The 27,184-nt window shown below is 38.7% G+C and overlaps 1 protein-coding gene and 1 long non-coding RNA gene across 13 annotated transcripts in view; one reads left to right on the forward strand and one right to left on the reverse strand.

The window, feature by feature from the left end:
• The window catches only part of PARP11 (poly(ADP-ribose) polymerase family member 11), a 61,720-nt gene extending 36,927 nt beyond the window's left edge, over positions 1-24,793 (reverse strand). For 2 of the 12 annotated variants that reach the window (XM_063786243.1, XM_054663023.2), the window contains exon 1: positions 23,779-24,385. Coding sequence is in view for 1 of the 12 variants with exons in the window: in XM_001156627.8 (XP_001156627.2) it covers positions 24,482-24,499 (18 nt within the window). In the remaining 11 variants the exon portion in view is untranslated. Of the gene's footprint in view, positions 1-17,867; positions 17,990-20,302; positions 24,411-24,481 lie in introns of those variants that run through there. The other 10 variants (XM_016922812.4, XM_016922816.4, XM_063786240.1 and 7 more) reach the window with 10 other exon arrangements.
• Positions 23,134-27,184, forward strand: part of LOC134807542 (uncharacterized) — a 38,456-nt gene continuing 34,405 nt past the window's right edge. Inside the window, exon 1 of the long non-coding RNA XR_010148242.1 lies at positions 23,134-23,224. This is a non-coding gene — a long non-coding RNA (uncharacterized LOC134807542). The remainder of the gene's footprint in view (positions 23,225-27,184) is intronic.

Raw genomic sequence — 27,184 nt, forward strand, 5'->3', positions numbered from 1 at the left:
ACAAATCATACTTTAAGAGCATGTGAAGATGTGATCATTTGTGATGTTACTTGTAAAAAAAGTATATATACGTATCTTTTGAAGTGCTAAAAGGAAACTAGTACTTTATATTCTTTATCATATCACTTTTTGTAAGTGTTGAATATATTCCTGTTTATTTTTCTATGTTCTGTTTTGTAGCCTTAAGAAGTGTTTCAAACATACCTGAATGTATAAAATAAGAGTAAATGCCCTACATGGTGTGATGCTGCATTATATATAAAACTGTGTGCATATATTTAAAAAAGAAAAAGAAAAACAGAGAACATCCAAATAAGTAAAATCAGAAATGAAAAAGGTGACAACTGAGACCACAAGAAATACAAAGAATTATTAGAGACTATTATGGACAACATGCCAACAAATTGGAAAACTTAGAAGAAATGGATAAATTCCTGGACATATAGAATCTACTATGATTAAATCATAAAGAAATAGAAAACTTGGATTGGGCGCAGTAGCTCATGCCTGTAATCCCAGCACTTTGGGAGGCCGAGGTGGGTGGATCGTGAGGTCAGGAGATCGAGACCATGCTGGCTAACACGGTGAAACCCTGTCTCTACTGAAAATACAAAAAAATTAGCCAGGTGTGGTGGCAGGCGCCTGTAGTCCCAGCTACTCGGGAGGCTGAATCAGGAAAATGGCGTGAACCCAGGAGGCAGAGCTTGCAGTGAGCCAAGATTGCGCCACTGCACTCCAGCCTGGGCAACAGAGCGAGACTCCGTCTTAAAAAAAAAAAAAAAAAAAAAAGAAAAGAAAAAGAAAAAAAAAGAAATAGAAAACTTGAATAGGATGGGTGCAGTGGCTCATGCCTGTAATCCCAGCACTTTGGGAGGCTGAGGTAGGAGGATCATTTGTGGCCAGGAGTTCAAGACCAGTCTAGGCAACATAGCAAAACTCTGTCTCTGCACAAAATTTAAAAATTAGCTGGGCATGTGCCTGTGGTCCCAAATACTTGGGAGGCTGAGGTGGGAGTATCACTTGAGCTCTGGCAGTTAAAGCTACAGTGAGCTATGACTGCACCATTGCACTCCAGCCTGGTCAACAGAGAGAGATCCTGTAGGAAGAAAGAAAAAGAAAACAGAAGAAAAGAAAGAAAAGAAGAGGAAAAATAAAGAAAATTAAACCTAAACAAACCAACAATAAGTAACAAGATTGAAGCTGTAATTATGTCTCCCATCAAAGAAAAGCTCAGGACCTGATGGCTTCACTGCTGAATTCTACCAAACATTTAAAGAACTAATGCTAATTCTACTTAAACTCTTCAAAAAAATTGAAAAGGAGGAAATACTTCAAACTCAATTCTACGAGACAGCATTATCCTGATATCAAAACCCAATAAGGATACAACAAACAAAGAAAACCATAGGCCAATATCACCCATGTACATAGATGCAAAAATCCTCAATAAAATACTAGAAAACTGAATTCAACAACACATTAAAAAAATCATTCACCATGATCAAGTGGGATTCACATCCCAAGGATGCAGGGATGGTTCAACATATGCAAATCAATCAACATGACAGATCACAACAACAGAGAACCAAGAAGAAAAACCATATAATCATTTTAATAGATGCTTTAAAAGCATTTGATAAAATTCAACATCTTCTTATAATAAAAACCCTCAACAAACTGGATATAGAAGAAACATATCTCAAAATAATAAAGGCCAGATGACAAACCCACAGCTAGTATCACACTAAATGGGAAAAAATTAAAAGCCTTTCCTCTAAGATCTTGAACAAGACAAAGATGTCCAGTTTCACTACTGTTACTCAACATGATATTGGAAGTCCTGGCAAGAGTTAGGCAAGAAAGAGAAATAAATGGCAACCAAATTGGAGAGAAAGAAGTTAAATTTCCTTTGTTGACAGAAGACATAATCCTATTCTTAAAGAAACCTAAAAACTCCACCAAAAATTATTAGAACTGATAAATTCAGTAAAACTGCAGGATACAAAATCAACATACAAAAATTAGTAGCATTTATACATGCCAAGAGCAAACAATCTAAAAAAGAAATCAAGAAAGCAATTCAATTTACAATAGCTACAAAGAATATAAAATACATACGAGTCAATTTTAACTAAAATGAAAGATCTATACAGGAAAAACTATAAAATGCTTATGAAAGAAATTAAAGACATAAAAAATGGAAAGATATTCCATGCTCATGAATTGAAACAATTAATATTGTTAAAATGACAATACTGCCCAAAGCAATTTACAGGTTCAACATAATCCCTATCAAAATACCATGACATTCTTCACAGAAATAAACAAACAAAAAATCCTAAAATTTATACAGAACCACAAAAGATCCTGAATAGCCAAAGCAATCTTGAGCAAAAATAAGGCTGGAGGCCTCACATTACCTGACTTCAAAATATACTACAAAGCTATAGTAATCAAATCAGCACGATACTTGCATAAAAAGACACATAGACCAATGGAACAGAATAGAGAACTCAGATATAAATCCACACATTTACAGCTAACTCATTTCAACAAAGTCACCACGAACATAGAATGGGAACAGTCTCTTCAATAAATGGTGCTGGGAAAACTGAATAAAGACTATCTAATTCGCAGAAGAATAAAACTATACCACTATCTCTAACCACATTAAAAAATCAAATCAAAATGAATTAAAGACTTAAATGTAAGATCTGAAACTATGAAACTACCAGAAGAAAACACTGGGGAAATCAGAACATTGGTCTGGGCAAGATTTTTTGTGTGAGACCTCAAAAGCACTGCAACCAAAGCAAAAATGGATCACTGGAATTACCTTGTGTAAAGGTAATTTACACTGGAATTGTTGTGTAAAAAGAGTCTACACAACAAAGGAAACAATCAACAAAGTGAAGAAACAAGTCACAGAATGGGAGAAAATATGTGCAAACTATCAATGTGACAATGGATTAATAATAATAATAATATATAAGGAGCTCAAACAATTCAACAGCAAAAGAAAAAAAAACACAAATAATCCAATTTGAAAATGGGCAAAAGACCTGAATAGATATTTCTCAAAAGACATACAAATTGCCAACAGGTATATGAGAAAATGCTCAAAATCACTAATTTTCAGAGAAATGCAAACCAAAACCACAATGAGACATCATCTCACCTCAGTTAAAATAGCTTTTATAAAAAGACAAAGAATAACGAATGCTAGCAAGGATGTGGAGAAAATGGAACCCTCGTTCACTGTTGGTGGGAATGTAAATAAGAACAGTCACCATGGAAAATTATGGAGGTACCTAAAAAAAAAATAGAACTACCATATTATCCAGCAACTCCACTACTGAGTATATACCTAAAAGAAAAAAAATCAGTACACTGAAGGGATATCTGCACTCCTATGTTTATTGCAGAATGATTCATAATAGCCAAGATAGGGAATCAACCTAAGTATCCATCCATGGATGAATGGATAAAGAAAATGTGGTTTATATACACAATGGATTATCGAGCTGTAAAAAAGAATGGAGTCATGACATTGGCGGCAACATGGATGAAATGAGAATTCATTATGTCAAGTAAAATAAGCCGAGCACAGAAAGATAAATATCACCTGTTCTCATTCATATGTAGGAGCTAAATAAGTGGAACTCATGAAGAGACAAAGTAGATTGGTGGTTACCAGAGGCTGGGAAGGGCAGGGGGAGAGACTGATTAAAAGAGGTTGATTAATGGGTATAAATATACAGTTAGATATAAGAAATAAGACCTAGAAGTGATAAGACCTAGTGTTCAATAGATCAGTAGGGTGACTGTAGTTTACAATAATCTATTGTACATTTCAAAATAGCTAGAAGGGAATAGTTTGAATGGTTTCTAGCATAAAGAAGACAAGTATTTAAGGTGACAGATATCCCATTACCCTGATTTCATATGTAAATTTTATGTGAATTTATTAAATTATCACGTCCTGAAAATATGTATATCGATTACGTATCAACTTTTTAAATATGTAATTTTAAATATGTATTTAATTAAATACATATCATTATGCCTATAATATACAGAACTGTTAAATATACAATAGCAGCATCAAGAAGGCAGGTGGGAACAAAGCTATATTGGAGAAGGAAATAACACCATATGGTAACTCAAATCCACAAGAACAATCACAGTAAATAAGATGGTAAATGTAATAAATTAAATATAGATGCTACATACTTGTTCTCCCCTTTTATCTATCAGCTTCCTTAAAAGACATATAATTATGTAAAGTAATAATAAAAATGTATAGTTGGGTTGGTAACATATATAGACATAATATATATAGCATAATATATATCAGTTGAACACCCCTAATCCAAAAATCTGAAATCAGAATTCCTCCAAAATCCAAAACTTTTTGAGACTTTACATAAGGCCACAAGTGGAAAATTCTACTCCTGACTTCATGTGATGGGTCACAGTCAAAATGAGAGAGTATAATATACAGTTTATTCAAGGGAAAAAAGACTTTCCCAGGCCCTTTCAGCTGTAATATATATTTTCCTCACATGTCCAGATTCCCCCACGCGAGCATGTCCACAAAGGGTAATAAAATGGTATATGTACAGGCTGGATATGCCAATGGCAGGTTCCTCACAATGCCCCACAAGAGGCCAATATCTATGTGCATTACTGTGTTTTTTTCTTATTCTCTGCTCTGCAGTATAAAGATACTGTTGACAAGGTCAGAAAGGCCTGCAGATATCACTGTGGATAACAGTGATAAGAAAAAAAGGAAAGCATTTATATTTATCTACAGAACAGAAAGTCAAGCTGTTATAGCAACTGGGCAGCAATGTTAAGTCTGAAATATCTTACAGAAGAGTATGGTGTTGAAATGACCACTATATATATGATCTGAAGAAAGAGAAGGACCAACTATGAAAGTTCTATGTTGAAAGTAATGAACAGAAGTTAATGAAAATGGAAAAATCCTGCATAAAGCTAAAAACGAAATCTTGTTCATGTATTGAACGGATAGTCCATCAGCATCACAGAGAATCCATGCCACTTAATAGTATGCTGATCATGAAATAATCAAAGATCGTGATGAACTGAAAATCGAAAAGAATACTGAATATTCAACAGGCATGTTACAGAAATTTAAGAAAAGATACAGCATTGGGGGTCCATTCCAAGATGGCCAAATAGGAACAGCTCTGGTCCACAGCTCCCAGCGTGACTGACACAGAAGACAGGTGATTTCTGCATTTCCAACTGAGGTACCTGGTTCATGTCATTGGGACTGGTTGGGCAGTGGGTGCAGCCCACAGAGGGCAAGCCGAAGAAGGGCAGGGCATCGCCTCACCCAGGAAGCACAAGGGATTGGGGGATTTCCCTTTCCTAGCCAAGGGAAGCCGTGACAGATTGTACCAGGAAAACTGGGACACTGCTACCCAAATACTGCCCTTTACCACCAGTCTTAGCAAATGGCACACCAGGAGATTATATCCCGCACATGGCTCAGGGGGTCCCATGCCCACAGAGCCTTGCTCACTGCTAGCGCAGCAGTCCGAGATCAAACTGCAAGGCAGCAGCCTGGCTTGGGGAGGGGTTTCCGCCATTGCTGAGGCTTGAGTAGGTAAAGAAAGTGGCCAGGAAGCTTGAACTGGGTGGAGCCCACTGCAGCTCAATGAGGCCTGCCTACCTCTGTAGACTCCACCTCTGGGGGCAGGGCATAGCTGAACAAAAGGCAGCAGAAACTTCTGCAGACTTAAATGTCCCTGTCTGACAGCTCAGAAGAGAGCAGTGGTTCTCCCAGCACAGTGTTTGAGCTCCAAGAATGGACAGACTGCCTCCTCAAGTGGGTCCCTGACCCCCGTGTAGCTTAACTGGGAGACACCTCCCAGTAGGGGCCGACTGACACCTCATACAGTCGGATGCTCCTCTGAGAAGAAGCTTCCTGAGGAAGGATCAGGCAGCAATATTTGCTGTTCTGCAATATTTGCTGTTCTGCAGCCTCCGCTGGGATACCCAGGCAAACAGGTTCTGAAGTGGACCTCCAGCAAACTCCAACAGACGTGCAGCAGAGGAACCTGACTGTTAGAAGGAAAACTAACAAACAGAAAGGAATAGCATCAACACCAACAAAAAGGATATTCACACCAAAACCCCATCTATAGGTCACCGTCATCAAAGACCAAAGGTAGATAAAACCACAAAGATGGGGAAAAACCAGAGCAGAAAAGCTGAAACTTCTAAAAACCAGAGCACCTCTTCTCCTCCAAAGGAACGCAGCTCCTTGCAAGCAACGGAACAAAGCTGGATGGAGAATGACTTTGACGAGTTGACAGAAGTTGGCTTCAGAAGGTTGGTAATAACAAACTTCTCTGAGCTAAAGGAGGATGTTTGAACCCATCGCAAGGAAGCTAAAAACCTTGAAAAAAGATTAGACGAATGGCTAACTAGAATAAACAGTGTAAGAGAAGACCTTAAATGACCTGATGGAGCTGAAAACCATGGCACAAGAACTATGTGACGCATGCAAAAGCTTCAGTAGCTGATTCAATCAAGTGGAAGAAAGGGTATCAGTGACTGAAGATCAAATGAATGAAATGAAGCAAGAAGTTTAAAGAAAAAAGAGTAAAAAGAAATGAACAAAGCCTCCAAGAAATATGGGACTATGTGAAAAGACCAAATCTATGTTTGATTGGTGTACCTGAAAGTGACGGGGCGAATGGAACCAAGCTGGAAACACTCTTCAGGATATTATCCAGGAGAACTTCCCCAACCTAGCAAGGCAGGCCAACATTCAAATTCAGGAAATACAGAGAACACCACAAAGATACTCCTTGAGACGAGCAACCCCAAGATACATAATTGCCAGATTCACCAAGGTTGAAATGAGGAAAAAAATGTTAAGGGCAGCCAGAGAGAAAGGTCGGGTTACCCACAAAGGGAAGCCCATCAGACTAACAGTGGATCTCTCGGCAGAAACTCTACAAGCCAGAAGAGGGTGGGGGCCAATATTCAGCATTCTTAAAGAAAAGAATTTCCAACCCAGAATTTCATATCCAGCCAAACTAAGCTTCATAAGTGAAGGAGAAATAAAATCGTTTACAGACAAGCAAATGCTGAGGGATTTTTGTCATCACCAGGCCTGCCTTACAAGAGCTCCTGAAGGAAGCACTAAACATGGAAAGGAACAACCTGTATCGGCCACTGCAAAAACATGCCAAACTGTAAAGACCAGCGATGCTAGGAAGAAACTGCATCAACTAATGGGCAAAATAACCAACTAACATCATAATGACAGAATCAGATTCACACATAACAATATTAACCTTAAATATAAATGAGCTAAATACCCCAATTGAAAGACACAGACTGGCAAATTGGATAAAGAGTCAAGACCCATCAGTGTGCTGCATTCAGGAGACCCATCTCACATGCAGAGACACACACAGGCTCAAAATAAAGGGATGGAGGAAGATCTACCAAGCAAATGGAAAGCAAAAAAGAGCAGGGGATGCAATCCTAGTCTCTGATAAAACAGACTTTAAACCAACAAAGATCAAAAGAGACAAACATGGCCATTACATAATGGTAAAGGGATCAATTCAACAAGGAGAGCTAACTATCCTAAATATATATGCACCCAATACAGGAGCACCCAGATTCATAAAGCAAGTCCTTAGAGACCTACAAAGAGACTTAGATTCCCACACAATAATAATGGGAGACTTTAACACCCCACTGTCAATATTAGATCAACGAGACAGAAAGTTAACAAGGATATCCAGGACTTGCACTCAGCTCTGCGCCAAGCACACCTAATAGACATCTACAGAACTCTCCACCCTAAATCAACAGAATACACATTCTTCTCAGCATCACATTGTACTTATTCCAAAATTGACCACATAGTTGGAAATAAAGCACTCCTCAGCAAACGTAAAAGAACAGAAATCATAACAAACTGTCTCTCAGACCACAGTGTAATCAAATTAGAACTCAGGATTAAGAAACTCACTCAAAACCACACAACTGCATGGAAACTGAACAATCTGCTCCTAAATGACTACTAGGTAAATAACTAAATGAAGGTAGAAATAAAGATGTTCTTTGAAACCAATGAGAACAAAGACACAACGTACCAGAATCTCTGGGACACATTTAAAGTAGTGTGTAGAGGGAAATTTATAGCACTAAATGCCCACAAGAGAAAGCAGGAAAGATCTAAAATCGACATCCTAACATCACAATTAAAAGAACTAGAGAAGCAAGAGCAAACAAATTCAAAAGCTAGCAGAAGGCAAGAAATAACTAAGATCAGAGCAGAACTGAAGGAGATAAGAGACACAAAAAACTCTTCAAAAAAATAAATGACTCCAGGAGCTGGTTTTTGAAAAGATCAACAAAATTGATAGACCGCTAGCAAGACGAACAAAGAAGAAAAGAGAGAAGAATCAAATAGACACAATAAAAAATGATAAAGGGGATATCACCACTGATCCCACAGAAATACAAACTACCATCAGAGAATACTATAAACACCTCTATGCAAATAAACTAGAAAATCTAGAAGAAATAGATAAATTCCTGGACATATACACCCTCCCAAGACTAAACCAGGAAGAAGTTGAATCCCTGAATAGACCAGTAACAGGATCTGAAATTCAGGCAATAATTAATAGCCTACCAACCAAAAAAAGTCCAGGACCAGACAGTCCTGAATTCTACTGGAGGTACAAAGAGGAGCTGGTACCATTCCTTCTGAAACTATTCCAATCAATAGAAAAAAAGGGAATCCCCCCTAACTCATTTTATGAGGCCAGCATCACCCTGATACCAAAGCCTGGCAGAGAAACAACAAAAGAAAAGAGAATTTTAGACCAATATCCCTGATGAACATCGATGCAAAAATCCTCAATAAAATACTGGCAAACCGAATCCAGTAGCACATCAAAAAGCTTATCCACCACAATCAAGTTGGCTTCATCCCTGGGATGCAAGGCTGGTTCAACATATGCAAATCAATAAACGTAATCCATCACATAAACAGAACCAAACACAAAAACCACATGATTATCTCAATAGATGCAGAAAAGGCCTTCGACAAAATTCAACAGCCCTTCATGCTAAAAACTCTCAATAAACTAGGTATTGGTGGAACATATCTCAAAATAAGAGCTATTTATCACAAACCCACAGCCAATATCAAACTGAATGAGCAAAAACTGGAAGCATTCCCTTTGAAAACTGGCACAACACAGGGATGCCCTCTCTCACCACTCCTATTCAACATAGTGTTGAAAGTTCTGGCCAGGGCAATCAGGCAAGAGAAAAAAATAAAGGGTATCCAATTAGGAAAAGAGGAAGTCAAATTGTCCCTGTTTGCAGATGACATGATTGTATATTTAGAAAATCCCATCGTCTCAGCCCAAAATCTCCTTAAGCTGATAAGCAACTTCAGCAAAGTCTCAGGATACAAAATCAATGTGCAAAAATCACAAGCATTCCTACACACCAATAACAGAGAGCCAAATCATGAGTGAACTCCCATTCACAATTGCTACAAAGAGAATAAAATACCTAGGAATCCAGCTTACAAGGGATGTGAAGGACCTCTTCAAGGAGAACTACAAACCACTGCTCAACGAAATAAAAGAGGACACAAACGAATGGAAGAACATTCCATGCTCATGGATAGGAAGAATCAATATCGTGAAAATGGCCACACTGCCCAAGGTAATTTATAGATTCAATGCCATCCCCATCAAGCTACCAATGACTTTCTTCACAGAATTGGAAAAAAACTACTTTAAAGTTGATATGGAACCAAAAAAGAGCCCGCATTGCCAAGACAATCCTAAGCAAAAAGAACAAAGCTAGAGGCATCATGCTACCTGATTTCAAACTATACTAAAAGCCTACAGTAACCAAAACAGCATGGTACTGGTACCAAAACAGAGATATAGACCAATGGAATGGAACAGAACAGAGGCCTCAGAAATAACACCACACATCTACAACCACACCTGATCTTTGACAAACCTGACAAAAACAAGAAATGGGGAAAGGATTCCCTATTTAATAAATGGTGCTGGTAAAACTGGCTAGAAAGCTGAAACTGGATCCCTTCCTTACACCTTATACAAAAATTAATTTTTGAGATGGACTCAAGACTTAAATGTTAGACCTAAAACCATAAAAACTCTAGAAGAAAACCTAGGCAATACCATTCAGGACATAGGCATGGGCAAGGACTTCATGACTAAAACACCAAAAGCAGTGGCAACAAAAGCCAAAATAGGCAAATGGGATCTAATTAAAGAGTTTCTGCACAGCACAAGAAACTACCATCAGAGTGAACAGGCAACCTACAGAATGGGAAAAAATTTTTGCAATCTACCCATCTGACAAAGGGTGAATATCCAGAATCTACAAAGAACTTAAACAAGTTTACAAGAAAAAAATCAAACAACCCCATCCAAAAGTGGGCAAAGGATATGAATAGACACTTTTCAAAAGAAGACATTTATGCAGCCAATAGACACATGAAAAAATGCTCATCATCACTGGTCATCAGAGAAATCCAAAACAAAACCACAATGAGCTACCATCTCACACCAGTTAGAATGGCAATCATTAAAAAGTCAGGAAACAACAGGTGCTGGAGAGGATGTGGAGAAACAGGAACGCTTTTATACTATTGGTGGGAGTGTAAACTAGTTCAACCATTGTGGAAGATGGAAGACAGTGTGGTGATTCCTCAAGGATCTAGAACTAGAAATACTATTTGACCCAGGGATTGCATTACTGGGTATATACCCAAAGGATTATAAATCATGCTACTATAAAGACACATGCACACATATGTTTACTGTGGCAATATTCCCAATAGCAAAGACTTGGAACCAACCCAAATGTCCATCAATGATAGACTGGATTAAGAAAATGTGGCACATATACACCACGGAATACTATGCAGCCATAAAAAAGGATGAGTTCAAGTCCTTTGCAGGGATATGGATGAAGCTGGAAACCATCATTCTGAGCAAACTATTGCAAGGACAGAAAACCAAACACCGCACATTCTCACTCATAAGTGGGATTGAACAATGAAAATACCTGGACACAGGGCAGGGAACATCACACACCAGGGCCTGTCGGGGGGTGGGGGGCTGGGGGAGGGATAGCATTAGGAGAAATACCTAATGTAAATGACGAGTTAATGGGGGCAGCAAACCAACATGGCACATGTATACATATGAAACAAACCTGTACGTTGTGCACATGTACCCTGGAACTTAAAGTATAAAAAAAAAAAAAAAAAAAAAGATACAGCATTAAATTTTTAAAGACATGTAGGGATAAAACACGGTGATCATGAAGCAACAGAGAAATTCATTGATGAGTTTGCCAAGGTCATTGCTGATAAACATCTGACACTAGAACAAGTCTATAATGCCAATGAAACATCACTGTTTTGACATTATTATCCTAGAAAGACACCAATTACAGCTGCTGAGACAGCCTTTACAGGAATTAAGGATGCCAAAGACAGAATAACTGTGCTGGGATGTGCTAATACACATATAAGTGTAAACTTGCTTTGACAGGCAAAACCTCATGTCCTCACTGTATTCAAGGAGTGAATTTCTTACCAGTCCATTATTATGCTAAAAAAAAAAAAAAAAAAAGGAAAAGAAAAGGCATGTATCACCGGAAACCTCTTTTCTGACTAGTTTCACATACATTTTGTACTAGTGGCTCATGCTTACTGCAGTGAAGCTAGACTGTAAGATTTTGTTATTCCTTGACAACTGTTCTGCTCATCCTCCAGCTGAAATTCCCATAAAAAATAATGTTTATAACATGTACTTTCCCCGAAATGTGACTTCATTAATTAAGCCATGTGACCAGGATATCCTTAGATCAATAAAGGGTAAATATAAAAATATATTCTTGAATAGCATGCTAGCAACAGTGAACAGAGATAAGGGTGTAGAAAGTTTTCAAAAGTAGTTTAGCATGGAGGATGCCACAAATGCAGTTGCCAACACTCGGAAAACAATGACTGAAGACATAGTCGTGCCTGACACAACCTGGCCTAAGACTATGTTCAGTGTTGATGATGAACAATTGGTGATTTCGAAGGACTCTGTATATCATCCGAGGGAAAAAAAAGATATATAACCTCCTGACATATGCAAAAAATGTACCTCCAGAGTCTATCAGTATGCTGGAAGAAGTGAATATCAAAGATGTTTCTAATATTGATAATGAGGCTCCAGTTGTTCATTCAGTATCAATGGTGAAATAATTAAAATGGTTCTGAATCAAGGTGATTTGATAACAGTGATAAAGATAACATTAGCAATGCAGAGAAAGTGGCTGTAGATAACATGATGAAAACATGTGATGAGATTACTAAAGGTCTGGAGCAGTGTGCATTCATACCAAACAAGAATTCATGTCAATTTATAACATCAAAGAAAGATTTCTAAGACAAAAACCATTGTTAATAAGGTAGATGACTCTAAAGGAAACATTTTTAAAAGCCATCCAGCAAAATGCTTCCTCGCCCCTATAGGAGCCACTACTTGGTCCCTCAATCGCTTCTGATGTTTTACCTAAAGTCAAAAAATACAGTGTATAGGAACATTTTAATCAAAACACAGCATCATAGGTGGAGACAAAGCTTGCCACTGCTTGCTGTTGCTGTTGTTTAACATCTGATAAAGGTATTTTGGTGATGCTATTGCACTGCTTAGTTATCCTGAACACATTATTTTTTCACTGTATTAAATGTATGTCATACTTTTTACTGTTAAGAATTTATGTATGAATATTCAGGCTGGGTGTGGTGGCTCACACCTGTAATCCCAGCACCCTGGGAGGCCCAGGTGTGTGGATCACTTGAGGTCAGGAGTTCAAGACCAGCCTGGCCAACATGGTGAAACTCCATCTCTATTTAAAAAAAAAAATACAAAAATTAGCCAGGTGTGGTGGTAGGCGCCTGTAATCCCAGTTACTTGGGAGGCTGAGGCAGGAGGATCATTTGAACCCAGGAGGTGGGGGGTCACAGTGAGCTGAGATCATGTCATTGCACTCGAGCCTGGGCGACAGAGCAAGACTCCATCTCAAAAAAAAAAAAAGAAAAATATTGTATAAAATTACCTTTGAACTGTGGGTAAAAGGCATATATGAAACAAATAAATTCATGTTTAGACTTGGGTACTATCTCCAACATACATTATTAGATAGATGTGAATATTCCAACATTTGAAAATAATTAAATAGAAAACAAAAAGTAAAATGGCAGATGTAGGCCGGTGCAGTGGCTCACGTCTGTAATCCTAGCACTTTGCGAGGCCGAGGCGGGTGGATCACAAGGTCAGGAGATCGAGACCATCTTGACCAACACGGTGAAACCCCGTCTCTACTAAAATACAAAAAATTAGCCAGGCGTGGTGGCACACGCCTGTAGTCCCAGCTACTTGGGAGGCTGAGGCAGGGGAATCACTTGAACCAGGAGGCAGAGGTTGCAGTGAGCTGAGATTGCAACACTGCCCTCCAGCCTGGGTGACAGAGTGAGACTCTGCTAAAAAAAAAAAAAAAAGGCAGATGTAAATAATAATATAACATGCAATTAAATAATAGTATTAAATGTGAGTAAACTAATCCAATCAAAACGTAGATTTTTCAGGTTAGATTTTTTTGAAATCCAGCTATATGCTGTCCACAGAAATACACTTTAGATTCAAAGATACAAATAGGTGGAAAGTAGAAGGATAAATAAAAAATACCATGCAAACAACAGTCATAAAAAAGCTGGAGTGGCTATACTAATGCCAGGCAAAATAGACTTCAAACCAAAAAGTGTTACTATAAAAAGTAGGGTCATTTTATCATGATAAAAGGGTTACTCCAACATAAAGATGTAACAGTTATAAAGATAACATGCATTTGCAAGTGATGAAATTGGATATTTGGCTGAGGAAACCTCTAAACAATTTGCTGAAGGAGTGGCCTGGGTCCTCCTGACTGCTTAAATAGAACGCGAGAAGAGAGAATGACTTAAAGACAGAATTGTTAAGCAAAAAAGAACCAGTACTTAAAAGATGCAGAAAATTCTCAACCTACCCATATTGAAAAGAATGAGAAAGTCTGTTCAGAGGACAACACTAAGGTTGTGGCCAAATGATCATTTGATAAGATTAGTATGGATGTGGACCGCCCCAGCAGGACAACTGCCAATTTGAAATGAAAAAATAGTAGATGGGAAGAAATGAAGGAGGGTTGGTAGACTTCTTGGATTTTTCAGGATGGGACCATAGAGCAATTCAGCTGCAAATGTGTGCTCTTCTTTAAGACAAGGAAGGACCCTAAAAGCAATTCAGAGATCATCCGGGATGCTTCCTTGGTTCAACAAAAGAAGGGACCACTGCCTTGCTTTCAATAGGCCAGATGGCTCATGAGGCCTGGACCTCTCAAAGCCCAGGGATTGTGACCAACCCCATCAGAGGGTCCAGAAGGCAGCACTTCCACTTCTCTGGAAGGCAGAGCATCAAGCCAATCGTTCATTTTGTAGCCTTAAGATTTTATGGAACTTGCTCGGGACCTGTCACCCCTTTCTTCCTTCCTTTTTCTCCCTTTCAGAATGGAATGTCTACCCTATGACTAGCACACCACTATATTTTTTAACTTTTTAATTTTTTTAGAGACAGGGTCTTGCTCTGTTGTCTTGCACTTTAGTCTTGTCCAGGCTAAAGTGCAGTGACACACCATAGCTCACTGCAACCTCGAACTCCTAGTATCAAGTGATCCTTGTGCTTCAGCTTCCTGAGGAGCTGGGACTACAAGCACATGACACCACGCCTGGCTAATTAATTTTTCAATTTTTTCAGAGACAGAGTCTTGCCATGTTGCTCAGGCTGGTCTTCAACTCCTGGCCTCAAGTGATCCTCCCACCTCAGCCTGCCAGGTAGCTGGGATTACAGGCACAAGCCACCAAACTCAGACCACCATTGCATTTTGGAAGCACATATTTGGTTTCACAGGGTCACAGCTGGAGGAGAATTTGCCTCAGGATGAATCATACCTTGGGCTCAACTGCATCTGATTTAGATAATATTTAGATGAGATGTTGGACTTTAAAGTTGATGCTGGTATCAGTTAAGACTCTGGGGTGATTGGGATAAAATGAATGTAATTTGCATGCAAGGAAGACACAAATTTTTTGTGGAGGGAAGGGCCAGGGCCAGAATGTTACAGACTAAACGTTTGTGTCCTTGCCAAATTATTATGTTGAAATTCTAACTCCTAATGTGATATGAAAATGGGGCCTTTGGGAGGTGATTAGATCATGAAGGCAAAGTCCTCATAAATGGCATTAATTTTTGCCAATCTGATAGATGGGCAGTATTGTCGTTCTATTTTCCATTTCCCTAAAGAATAATGATGTTGAACATCTTTTCATGTTGTTATTTTCCATCTGCTTATCTTCTTTGGTGCAGTGTCTATTCATATCTTTAGCTCACTTTAAAAAATTGAGTTCCTTCTCTTGAGATTTCAGAGTTCTTAATATATTCTATGTACAAGTCATTTATCAGATATATGCTTTTTAAATACTTTCTCCCATCTGTGGCTTATCTTTTCATTCTCCTAGAAGCATGTTTTCAACAGCAGAAGTTTTTAATTTTGATAAAGTCTGTTTTATCACTTTTTTTTTTCATCGATCATAGTTCTGGTATTGTAGCTAAAAAGAATCTTTGTGGCCAGGCGTGGTGGCTCACGCCTGTAATCCCAGTACTTTGGGAGGCCGAGGCGGGCGGATCACAAGGTCAGGAGATTGAGACCATCTAACACAGTGAAACCCCGTCTCTACCAAAAATACAAAAAAATTAGCCAGGCGTGGTGGAGGGTGCCTATAGTCCCAGCTACTCGGGAGGCTGAGACAGGAGAATGGCGTGAACCCAGGAGGCGGAGCTTGCAGTAAGATGAGATAGCACCACTGCACTCCAACCTGGGTGATGGAGCGAGACTCCGTACCTAACCAATGCTAGCAGAAACCACACCAAAAAAACAAGCAGATGGAAAATACATGAAAAGATGTTCAACATCATTAGTCATTAGAGAAATACAAATTTTAAAATTTGAAAAAGATTTTTCTCAGCCAGGCGTAGTGGCTCATCCCTGTAATCACAGCACTTTGGGAGGCTGCACCCAGAAGATTGAGATCAGGAATTTTAGACTAGATCACTTGAAGTCAGTAGTTTGAGACTAGCCTGGGGAACATAGCAAAACCCCATCTCTACAAAAAATTTAAAAATTAGCTGGGCATGGTAGCATGCACCTGTAGTCCCAGCTACTTGGGAGACAGGCAAGAGGATTGCTTGAGCCCAGGAGTTCAATGTTACAATGAGCTATGATCACACCACTGCACTATAGCCTAGGCAACCAGGCATGACTCTGTCTCAAAAAAATAAATATATGTTTTTTTTTTCTATTTTTTCCGCCTGGAAATTTGTAGTTTTAGATTCTGCATTTAGGTCTATGATCCACTTTTAGTAAATTTTATAGTTTATAAATTTTTCTATACTATATATTTTATTAGTATATTTTATATACTATATATAATTTTTATAGTATAGCAAAGTATGGAGTGACGTTCATTTTTCTGCATATGGGTATCCAATTGTTTCAGCATCATTAGTTAAAACAACTGTCCTTTTCCCACTGAATCGTACCTTTATTAAAAAATCATTTGTTTGTGGCCCTATTTTTTATTCTATTCCATTCCATTAATTAACTTCCCTAACTTGATGCCAATACTACACTGTTTTGATTATTGTTGCTTCACACTGAATCATTAAATCAGGTAGCATTAGCTCTCCAAACTTGTTCTTCTTTTTCAGAATTGCTTTGGCTATTCTAGGTCCTTTGATTTCTTTTACTGGGATTGCACTGAATTATCAATCTGTCTGGAGAAAATTGGCATCTTAACAATATTGAGTATTCCAACCCATGAATAAATTATATCTTTCGACTTATTTAGGTCTTAATTTTTTCAAGAATGTTTTGTAGGTTTCAATGTACAGATCTTGCAAATCTTTTATGCTACTTTCAGGCTTATTTCATATTTTTGATAGTACTGTAAGTGGAATTGCATTTTAAAAGTCAATTTCTGATTATATGTTGCTACTGTATAGAGATACATTGATTTTTGTATATGAATTCCGTATCTAGCAACCTTATGAAACTCATTTATTAGTTCTAAGAGCTTTTTAAAGATTCCATTAGATTTTTACATAGGCATCATGTCATCTGAATAAAGACAGCTTTACTTCTTGCTTCTAAGATTTAGATGCCTCTTTTTTCCTTTCTTGCCTTTTTCCTTAGAACCTCTAGTAGAATACTGAATAAAGAATGGACATCATTGCCTTGTTCTTGATCTTAGGGAGAAAGTAGTCAGTCTTTCACCATTAAGTTGTTAGATAAAGGCATTCTGAAGATGCCCTTTGTGTCAGGGGTCCCTAAGACAACCCTCAGGGTTGATGATTTGCTAGGACTCACAAGACTCAAAAGTTGCTCTACTCATGGTTACACTTTATTACAGTGAAAGAACATAGAGTAAAATCAGCAAAGGGGAAACGCACATGGGGTGAAGTCTAGAAGAAACCACATACAAGGTTCCAAGCGTCCCTTCCCAGTGCAGTCACATGGAACACACTTCATTCTCCCAACTATGTATGACAATATGTGCAAAGTGTTACCAACCAAGGAAGTTCATTTGAGCCAAAGTGTACAGGGCTTTTACTGGGTATCAGTCATGTAAACATAACAGCACCTGTGTGACTGACCTGTTACTGAAGCTCCAGATTCCCAGAGGGAAGGCAGGTCTTCGCCGTAAACTGCATTGCTAGTATAAACAATCTGGACAAACTGGCATAGCACGGCTCAAAGACTCAGGCATGCAAATACACTATTAAGACAAAAAATTTCAAGAGCTTAGTTCCCTGGAGGTGAGCAAAGGACAGTCATGGAAACAAGCTTAAGAATGGGCAAGGTTTCAACAACCCCAGCCTGTTGCGTTAACCCCCTTCCACATACCGTCCATCAGGTTGAGCAAGTTCCTTTCTATTCCTAGGTTGCTGAGAATTTTAATCAGGAATCGATATTCGATTTTGTCAAAGGCTTTTTCTGCATGTACTGGAATCACCACATAGTTTTTCATTTTAGTTTGTTTACCTGGTGAATTACATTGATTGCTGTTCAAATATTAAACCTTGCATTCTTGGAATAAACATCAGTTGGTCATGATGTATTAATCCTTTTATATATGTTAGATTTGAGTTGCTAAAATTCTGTTTAAAATTGTGCATGTATGTTCATGCAGGATATTGGTCTGCACTTTTCTATGATGGGTTTTGAAATAAGGGTCTGACAGCCTTATGAAATGAGTTGTGAAGTATTACCTCCTCTTCCATTTTCTAAAACTGTGTTAATTAGTATTATTTCTTCCTTAAATATTTGGTAGAATTCACCACTGAAACCATCTGGACCTAGAATTTTCTTTTAGAATGATTTTTTTCTGCAAATTCAAATTATTTAACAGATGTTAGACTATTTGTGTTATCTGTTTCTTCAGTGAGCTTTAGCAGTTTGTATCTCTCTAGGAATATGTCCATTTGATCTAAGTTGTCATACTGCTTGATATAAAGTTGTTCATAACATTCCTTTATTATCCTTTTAATGTCTTTAGAATATGTAGTGATGTTACCTCTCTCATTCTTAATATTGGTAATTTGTGTCTTCTTTTTCTCCTGATCTGCTGGGCTAGAAATTTATTAATAGTCTTGATGTTCTCAAAGAACTAGCTTTCAGTTTCATTGATCTTCACTGTTGTTTTCTATTGTAGTGATTTCCACTCTAACCTTTATTTCCTTGCTCCTGTTTAACTTCTTCTTTTTCCAGTTTCTTAGAAAGCTGTGATTATTGATTTGTAACATTTCTTCTTTTCCAATACAGCCATTAATTTAGCTACAAATTTCCCTCTAAGTACTGCTTTGGGACCATCCTACAAATTTGATATGTTGTTTTCATACTTTCTATTTTCTCTTTTCATTTCTTTAACCCATGGGTTACCTTAAAGTGTTATTTATTTACCAAATGTTTGGGAATTTTACAAGCTTTCTGTTACTGGTTTCTAACTTAATTCCATTTAGGTCAGAAAGTACATCTTGCTTGACTTCAATTCTTTCAAATGTACTGAGATATGTTTTATGGGCCAGAATATGGCATATATTTTTACACGTTCTCTATGTAGTTGGAAAAAAATAAAACCCATGTATTCAGCTGTTGATGGGTGAATTGTTCCATAAATGCCAAGCAGATCAAGTTAGTTGACAGTGGTGTTCAAGTTTGTTATACTGTTGCTCATTTTCTATCTGCTCATTCCATCAACTATTTGGAGAAAACTACTAAAATCTCCAGTTAACTGGGTATCTTTCTATTTCTTATTGCTATTCTATTACTTTTGTTTCATGTATTTTAAAGCTCTAATATTGGATGTCTAAAATATCTAGGATTGTTTCTGGTTAACTGATCTCTTTATCATTAAGAAATGACATTCTTTATCCTTGATATTATAAGATATTATCCTTGATAATATCTTTCCCGAGATCATGCCACTGCACTCCAGCTTCGGTGACAGACTATCTATAGACACTGAGGCTCAAATTTCAATTTCCAGCCCAGCCTTCTTCTCTGAGCTCCAGACTTACCTCCCTAATCAACTGCCTTCCACACTTTACTACCTGATGCTGCATAGGCACATTAAACATAGTGAGTCCAGAACCGAACTCCTGTTACCTCCCATATGGCTCAGTGAAAACATCTTATTCCTGGCTGCCCATGCCAGAAAGCGAAGTCATCATCTAAGATGCAGCTTGAATTGATCTTCTCTCTCCCCACTTAGTAGTCACCTTCATAGGTGACTTCATAGTTTCTCCACATAGTCCAAGTCACCTTCGTCTCTACCCTGGACTACACTATAACCTCCTAATTAGTCTTCCTACAGCCCCTTATCCCCCTCAGTATTTTCTTTTGCTGCTAGAACAAATTACCACAAACGCAGTGGCTTAAAAACAACACTAATTTATTTTCTTACATTTCTGAAGAAATCTTACATGCGTCTCAATGGGCTAAAATCAAGGTGAGTTTGATTCCCTTCTAAAGGTTGTATGAGAGAATCTATTTCCGTGGTTTTTCAAGCTTCTAGAAGCTACCCACATACCTTGGCTTGTGACCTCCTTCCTTCATCTCCAAAGTCAGCCATGTTGTATCTCTTTGACCATTCTTCCATAGTCACTCCATGTCTTTTGTCCCCATGTTCTACTTTTAAGGACCCTTGCGATTACCCCCTGGATAATCCAAGGTAATCTCTTTATCTTAAGGTCAGCCGATTAGCTAATTACCTCCCTTTTGCCATGTAACAACATATTTACAGATTCTGGGTATTAAAATGTGGATATCTTTAGGAGGCCATTATTATGTCTACCATATTTTCTAATACATAAACTCATTTTCCACACAGCAGCCAGAGAAATCTTTTTAAAAACATAAATATGTTCATGACACTTCCTTCAATGTGTTACCACTCCTCTAAGGATAAAGTTCAAAATCCTAAACATGTGCCACAAATCCATGCATGGCCTGGTTCCTACCTCCTAGGCTTGTCTTCTGGTGCACTGTGTCCCAGCCACATAGGCTTCTCTCTTTTTCTCAAGCACCAAGCTCCTTTCTGTCTCAGGATCTTTGCTCACACTATCTCTGCTGTCTGAACAGCTCTCCCCACCTTCCAGCCAACCTTTACCTGGCTAACGCTTGCTCATTCCTTCAGATCTCTATAAAAGTTACTTTCACAGGGTGGCCTTTCCTGATTGCCCAGTCTAGTATTAGCTCCCCCTACACTGTCATAGTACTCTTTTTCTTTCATATCTTTTTATCACAATTTAAATTAAATGTATTTGCATAATTATTTGTTTAATATCTGCCTGCCTGCACCAGAATGCAAACCCATAAAGGCTGGAGCCTAGTCTGTTCTGTTCACCACTGTAAACCCTGGGACTTCGCACTAACTAGCTTATAATAGGTGCTCAATAAATAAGTGAGTGACATTACATGTTATTATATGACCAGCAGGCAGGTAGAGTATATGCAGTGTGGATATGCTGGACAAAGGGATGATTCGTGGCCCCAGGCAGGATGGAGCACAATGGCATGAGATTTTATCACACTACACAGTACAGTATGCAACTTAAAAGTTATTAATTGTTCATTTCTGGAATTTTCCATTTCATATTTTCAGACCGCAGCTGACTTCCGGTAAGTGAAATTGTGGTAAGTGAAACCAGGAAAGCGAAACTAAAATAAACTAACAAATTACTAGAGAAACCCACACGTAGAATGTTGATTTTTAAAACCAAATTGCGCTTACTGATCATTCATATGCTTATAGGAAGAAAAACTATTAGTAATAATAAAATACAGTAGCAATAAGACAAATATGTCTTATTTGGGTGGCAAAAGAAGAATGTGAGATGATCTGTGGAGGATTCCCCACTTTTAACAAAAGTCAGCCTGCTCTGCTGAAATTAGCAAAATCACACAGGTGATTTCAAAGAAAACCCATTGCTTACAAAGAAATGAGATAATGATATAACAAATCAAGTATAGAAGACATTCATTAATGCCTTTATAATTCTCACAAACACACAAATAATCCAACAGCAAATTCTGATGTATGTGTGAAGCAGGAGGGAAAATTCATAGTAGGAGCAAAGAATTATCTTTAGTCCTTGCTGGTACAACCACCACCATGAATTCAACAAATATTTATTGAGTGCCTACTATGTGTCAGGTTCTGTTCTCTAGTTGAAGATACTATAGGAAAAATAACAGAGAAAACCCCCTGTCCTTGTGGATCTTACAATATAGTGAAAGATTTAAAACCTTGAGTAAGACATATGACTTGGGTGGCTAAAGGGTTTGTTATGGAAAAATTAAGAAGGACTGATAACAAAAATGGAATAATAGCTACATAAAGATATAAATACAAAATGAAGGTTGTTGATGACAGATAGTGAAACTGAATATATAAGCAGAGAGCACATTCTCATTATTCTAAATTATTTTTGCTAAAATCAAATACAAGTAATTACTTTCCTCTAATGCAGCTTGAAGAGAGTATTATACGTATGAATCGAAAATACTAAGATGATGACTATTGTTATATGATGCACAAGAAGGAACCATAATGTGCAACTACCAAATCCAGACCAACAGACTAGTTTCTACTGGATAAAAACTTCACTTAAAAACATAGGGAGATGTACTGATAAACTTTCTAACTTATCTGGAAATATATTCCAGAAATGAGAGGGGAAGAATACTGATTATAGGAAATTATTGCAAATATGGACATTAGGGGTTATTAAAGTAAATTTACGCAGTTATCTCAGCATAGGAGTAGTTTCTGATGTTTCATATACAATTATGCATTGCATAAAAGGTTTCAGTCAACCATGGATCGCATATACAACAGTGGTCCCAAAGATTGTAATACTTTATTTTACTGTATCTTTTCTATGTTTAGATACATAAATACTTTCCATTGTGTTACAAATGCCTACAGTATTCAGTACAATACTATGCTGTACAGATTTCTAGGTTAAGAGCAATAGGCTATTCCATATAGCCTTAGGTGTGTAGCAGGCTTATGAAAGTACACTCTATGATGTTGGCACATTGAAAAAAATCACCCAGCAACGAACTTCTCAGAACATATCCCCATTGTTAAGAGGCGCACGACTGTATTTAGTCCAACAACTTGCTGAAATGTGATTCTGCCATTTTTCCAGTCAACTCCTAAGTTTTAAATACCATACATCTGCCACCTTACCAGGCAGTTTCAACCATAACAACAGAAGAATACTCTGGGCAAATAGATCCCACTCTCTGAGGGTTGTGTTGGGGCTCAGAAAATACTACCCCGAAGTATGACACTTTGGCATGCTGAATACTTTGAACTAAAAGAGACTGGAAGGCCTCAGAAGCAGCCTCGGAAGCAGCCTCTCCCTCTGATCTCTTGCCCTTCTGTCTCCTGCCCATCTTTCGTCCCAGAAGTGAGTTACAGAAACCAGAATTCTTCCCCAAGGTGAGTGATAGAAACTAGGATCCCTCTCCTACAAAGCAAACCATAAAAACTGGAACTATTAAGCTTCCCTGCCATTCTCTGTAGGAACTGGCCATAAAGAAATTCTCTAACCTACCTTGCCTGATAGTAGGTCGCTAAGACCCTCATTCCAGAAGGGTCCTTCCTCCTCCGTAGGAGGAAGAAATGATACACAGAGAGGCCAAGAAGAATCTGAACAAACAGACCTTGCTGGGTTTCCTTCCTCAGTTTATTAACATTAGAGTATATCCTTTGTCCAATCACATTTTTACACAGTTGTCTATTCTTCATGGGTCCTACGCCTAAAAACAGAGATCTCCCTGGTCTCTGAAGTGCCTGGTGGTGTAAAACTTTGATTAGATTTGCTCTGCTTTTACCTTGTTAACCTATCTTCTGTTTTAAGGAGTGGTGGCTGTGATCCTTACAATGGGTGGTGAGGAAAGGTACTAAACTTTTCTGCCCCTGCGTTGCACTTTAAATAAATAAATGTATAAAAGCAAAGTAGACAAAGACACATGAAGTCATAATGAAAATACCAGAGTCAGCCAAGGAAGAAGGCAGACTTGCAGTTGAAATGCTCCAGATCACTTTGTCCACCGAACGAAAACATCTAAGAACATACAGTCCATACTCCAAGTTTTAAACGACTGTCCACCAAGAAGGGAAAAGGAGAACTGATGGCTCCTCTTAGGCCCATTCAAGACAAGGGGGTCCCAATTCCCTTGCTTTAGACTGGTGGGACTGGCAGGTAAACCTGAGGCAAATGACTGACTACAGGTTCCAAGGCCAGTTACTCCAATTAGAAAGCAAAACACAAAGTTTCAAAAAACAGTGAAGGCAGTCGGGAGGCTGAGGCACGACAATCGCTTTAACCCGGGAGACGGAGGTTGCGGTGGGCCGAGATCACGCCACTGCACTCCAGCCTGGACAACAGTGCGAGACTCCGTCTCAAAAACAACAACAACAACAACAAATGGTGAAGGGATGAGGCTGAAACATCACGGGAAGTAAAATAAATAATTGTAACAAGAAAACAACAAAGCATTGGAGAATCCACCCAGGCACTTCCACTGCTTAAAAAGGTACAGACTGCAGAAGCCAAAAGGCCCAGGAACTCCGGTCCCGGAACTCAACACCCAGACTGAAGCGAGCGCGGGGAAGCAGTTCCGGTGACCCCCTCCCGCCCCTCTCTCATCAACCCCGCCCCCTGGGCCCGCCCCGTCCCGCCCGGCTACTCACTGGATTCGCTTCCCACATAACGGTGACAAAATCGAGCGGAGAGAGCCTGTGGGAAGGGGCTAGCCGCGGGGCCTGGGTGTTGGATTTTTTTTTTCCCGCGGGTCCCCGGGAGCGAAGGGACGGAGATGCAACCTTTACGAAGGCCTTCCTTCTCCCCCTCCCTGTCACAAGCCAGCGTTTACAGACCACCCAACCTCCCGACTTCCGCCCGACGTTGGCCAGTCAGATCTGTCTCCGCCCCACTCCCACAAGCTCGCCCCGCCCCTGCACGCTTATCCGTACGCGCGCGGGCGGTCGTCCTGGGCGGGGCTTGCGAGTCTGTGTCTGACGAAGGAGTTTAAAGGGTTTCTGGTCCAACTGTATCACCCAGTGATCTTAAAGCCACGGCTGGCTGTATTTCTTTCCTATGAAACAAATTTTTATTGATCACCGTGTAACGGCCAAGAGTCACACAGGCCTGGCAATGGCATTTGGGAGAAACTTCATAATCTTTCAATATCTTCATCCTCAAAATGGAGATGGTAGTAATATCTCCCTAAGAGTGAGATTATTGAAAGCATTTAGCACAGTATTTGGCACACAGAGTTCAATAAGTGACGGTTATTTGCTCACAAGGGAACCTTTACATACTATCCCTGCCCTCAAGATTTTATAATCTAGAAAAGAAAGCAAAAAGTAGTTTAGAAAAGTTAAAAAGTGCAATATGATTTATAGGTAATATGGTGAATAGAGAGTGCTATGCGAGCATATTTACCTAGAGTAGAGTGTCAGGAAAGCTCCCTCAAGATGTTTAAAACCATGAGGATGTATTCCTACTGATGTAAAGAGAGCTGACAGAGTGAAATAATCTTCCATGCAACAAAGGATCTACCCCATAGGAAATGAAAATTAAACAGCTCATTATAGATCCTTCTGGACTTTTCTATGCCTCTACACATTGAAAAAAATGTAATCAAAGAATACCTATAGATTTAGAACCTGATTTTTTTTTTCACTTTAAAGATTATGTGGCTATCCTTCCATTCCATTAAGTTTAAATCTGTTTCATCATTTTATTTATTTATTTAGGCAGAACCTCACTCTGTCGCCCAGGCTGGAGTGCAGTGGCGCCATTTTGGCTCACTGCAACCTCCGCCTCCCGAGTTCAAGCGATTCCCGTGCCTCAGGCTCCTGAGTAGCTGGGATTACAGATGTGCGCCACCACGTCCAGCTAATTTTTGTATTTTTAGTAGAGACAGGTTTTCGCCGTGTTGGCCACGCCAGTCTCGAACTCCTGACCCCAGGTGATCCACCTGCCTTGGCCTCCCAAAGTGCTGGGATTACAGGTGTGAGCCATCTTGCACCCGGCCATATTTTAAAGTAGACTCATGGCATTCCATAACTTATGTGTATACTACGTACACACAAATAGACACACACATTTGAAATAATCTACTGAATAGACATTTGAGTGGTTTTCTATTTTTCACTATCCCAAAAAAATCCTTCAACAGGCATTTCTTCACATTTGTCCATTTACTTCTTGGAATTAATTCTTGGAAATAAAATAGTTTAATAAGAGATTGTTTTTGCCAAATGGTTGACCAGTTGCCCCCATGTCATTTAGTGAATATTCTTTCCTCACTACTTTGAAGTGCCACTGTTAATTACAACCTAAATTTGCATATACATATACATAGGTATACATACACATATATATCTGTTTCTGAACATTCTCCTCTATTAATTATCTGCTTATTCCTAAAATATGCCACAGTTATTACATATTTAATATATTTGCCTTTTCATAAAGGAACCTCTCCTAATTCTCTTCTTTTTCAAAATTTTCAATATCATGGGTCTTTCCATTCAGAAATACTTGTTTTCTGTATCTTTAGTTGCATTAACAATTTTTTTCAGATCTGCATCAGCATCTGTAAAAAAAAAAAAAAAAAATCACATAGGTTTGCATAATCCTTGGGAAGTTTGTTCCTAGATATTTTATAGTTTTTTTGTAAGTGAGATATTTCTTATTGCTGTAATTTAGGAAAGCTATTGATTTTTGTTTATTTACTTTGTATCCTACCACACTATGAAAAAATGTCTTGTTAGTTCTAATAGCTTGACAGCTCATCTCTATGAATTTGTACACAGACAATCATTATCACCTGCAAATAATGCATTTATTTCTTCCTATTGCATTGGTCAAAACATCAGAAAAATGTTTAAGACTACAGGACAAGATAATGGATATCCAGCTTTAATGCAGTAAGGCAAGCATGTGCCCATTTGGTGCTAGTGCTAGTTGGTATTCTTTTTTTTTTTTTTTTTTTTTTTTTTGAGATAGAGTCTCACTGTGTCGCCCAGGCTGGAATACAGTGGCACAATCTGGACTTACTGCCACCTCTGCCTCCTGGGTTCCAGCAATTCTCCTGCCTCAGCCTCCCGGGTAGCTGGGACTACAGGCACATGCCATCATGCCTGGCTAATTTTGTATTTTTAGTAGAGATGGAGTTTCACCATGTTGGCCAGGTTGGTCTCGAACTCCTGACCTCAGGTGATCCACCCGCCTCAGCCTCCCAAAGTGCTGGGATTACAGACGTGAGCCACTGCGCCTGCTAGTTGGTGTTCTGAAAATACACTATCATCTTTAAAGAAATTTTCTTCTATCCTGTTTTACTACATGCTGTTAAATCAGGAAAGAGTGCAAAATTTTACCAACTG

The sequence above is a fragment of the Pan troglodytes genome, chromosome 10 (genome assembly GCF_028858775.2).
Source record: "Pan troglodytes isolate AG18354 chromosome 10, NHGRI_mPanTro3-v2.0_pri, whole genome shotgun sequence".
NCBI lineage: Eukaryota > Metazoa > Chordata > Mammalia > Primates > Hominidae > Pan > Pan troglodytes.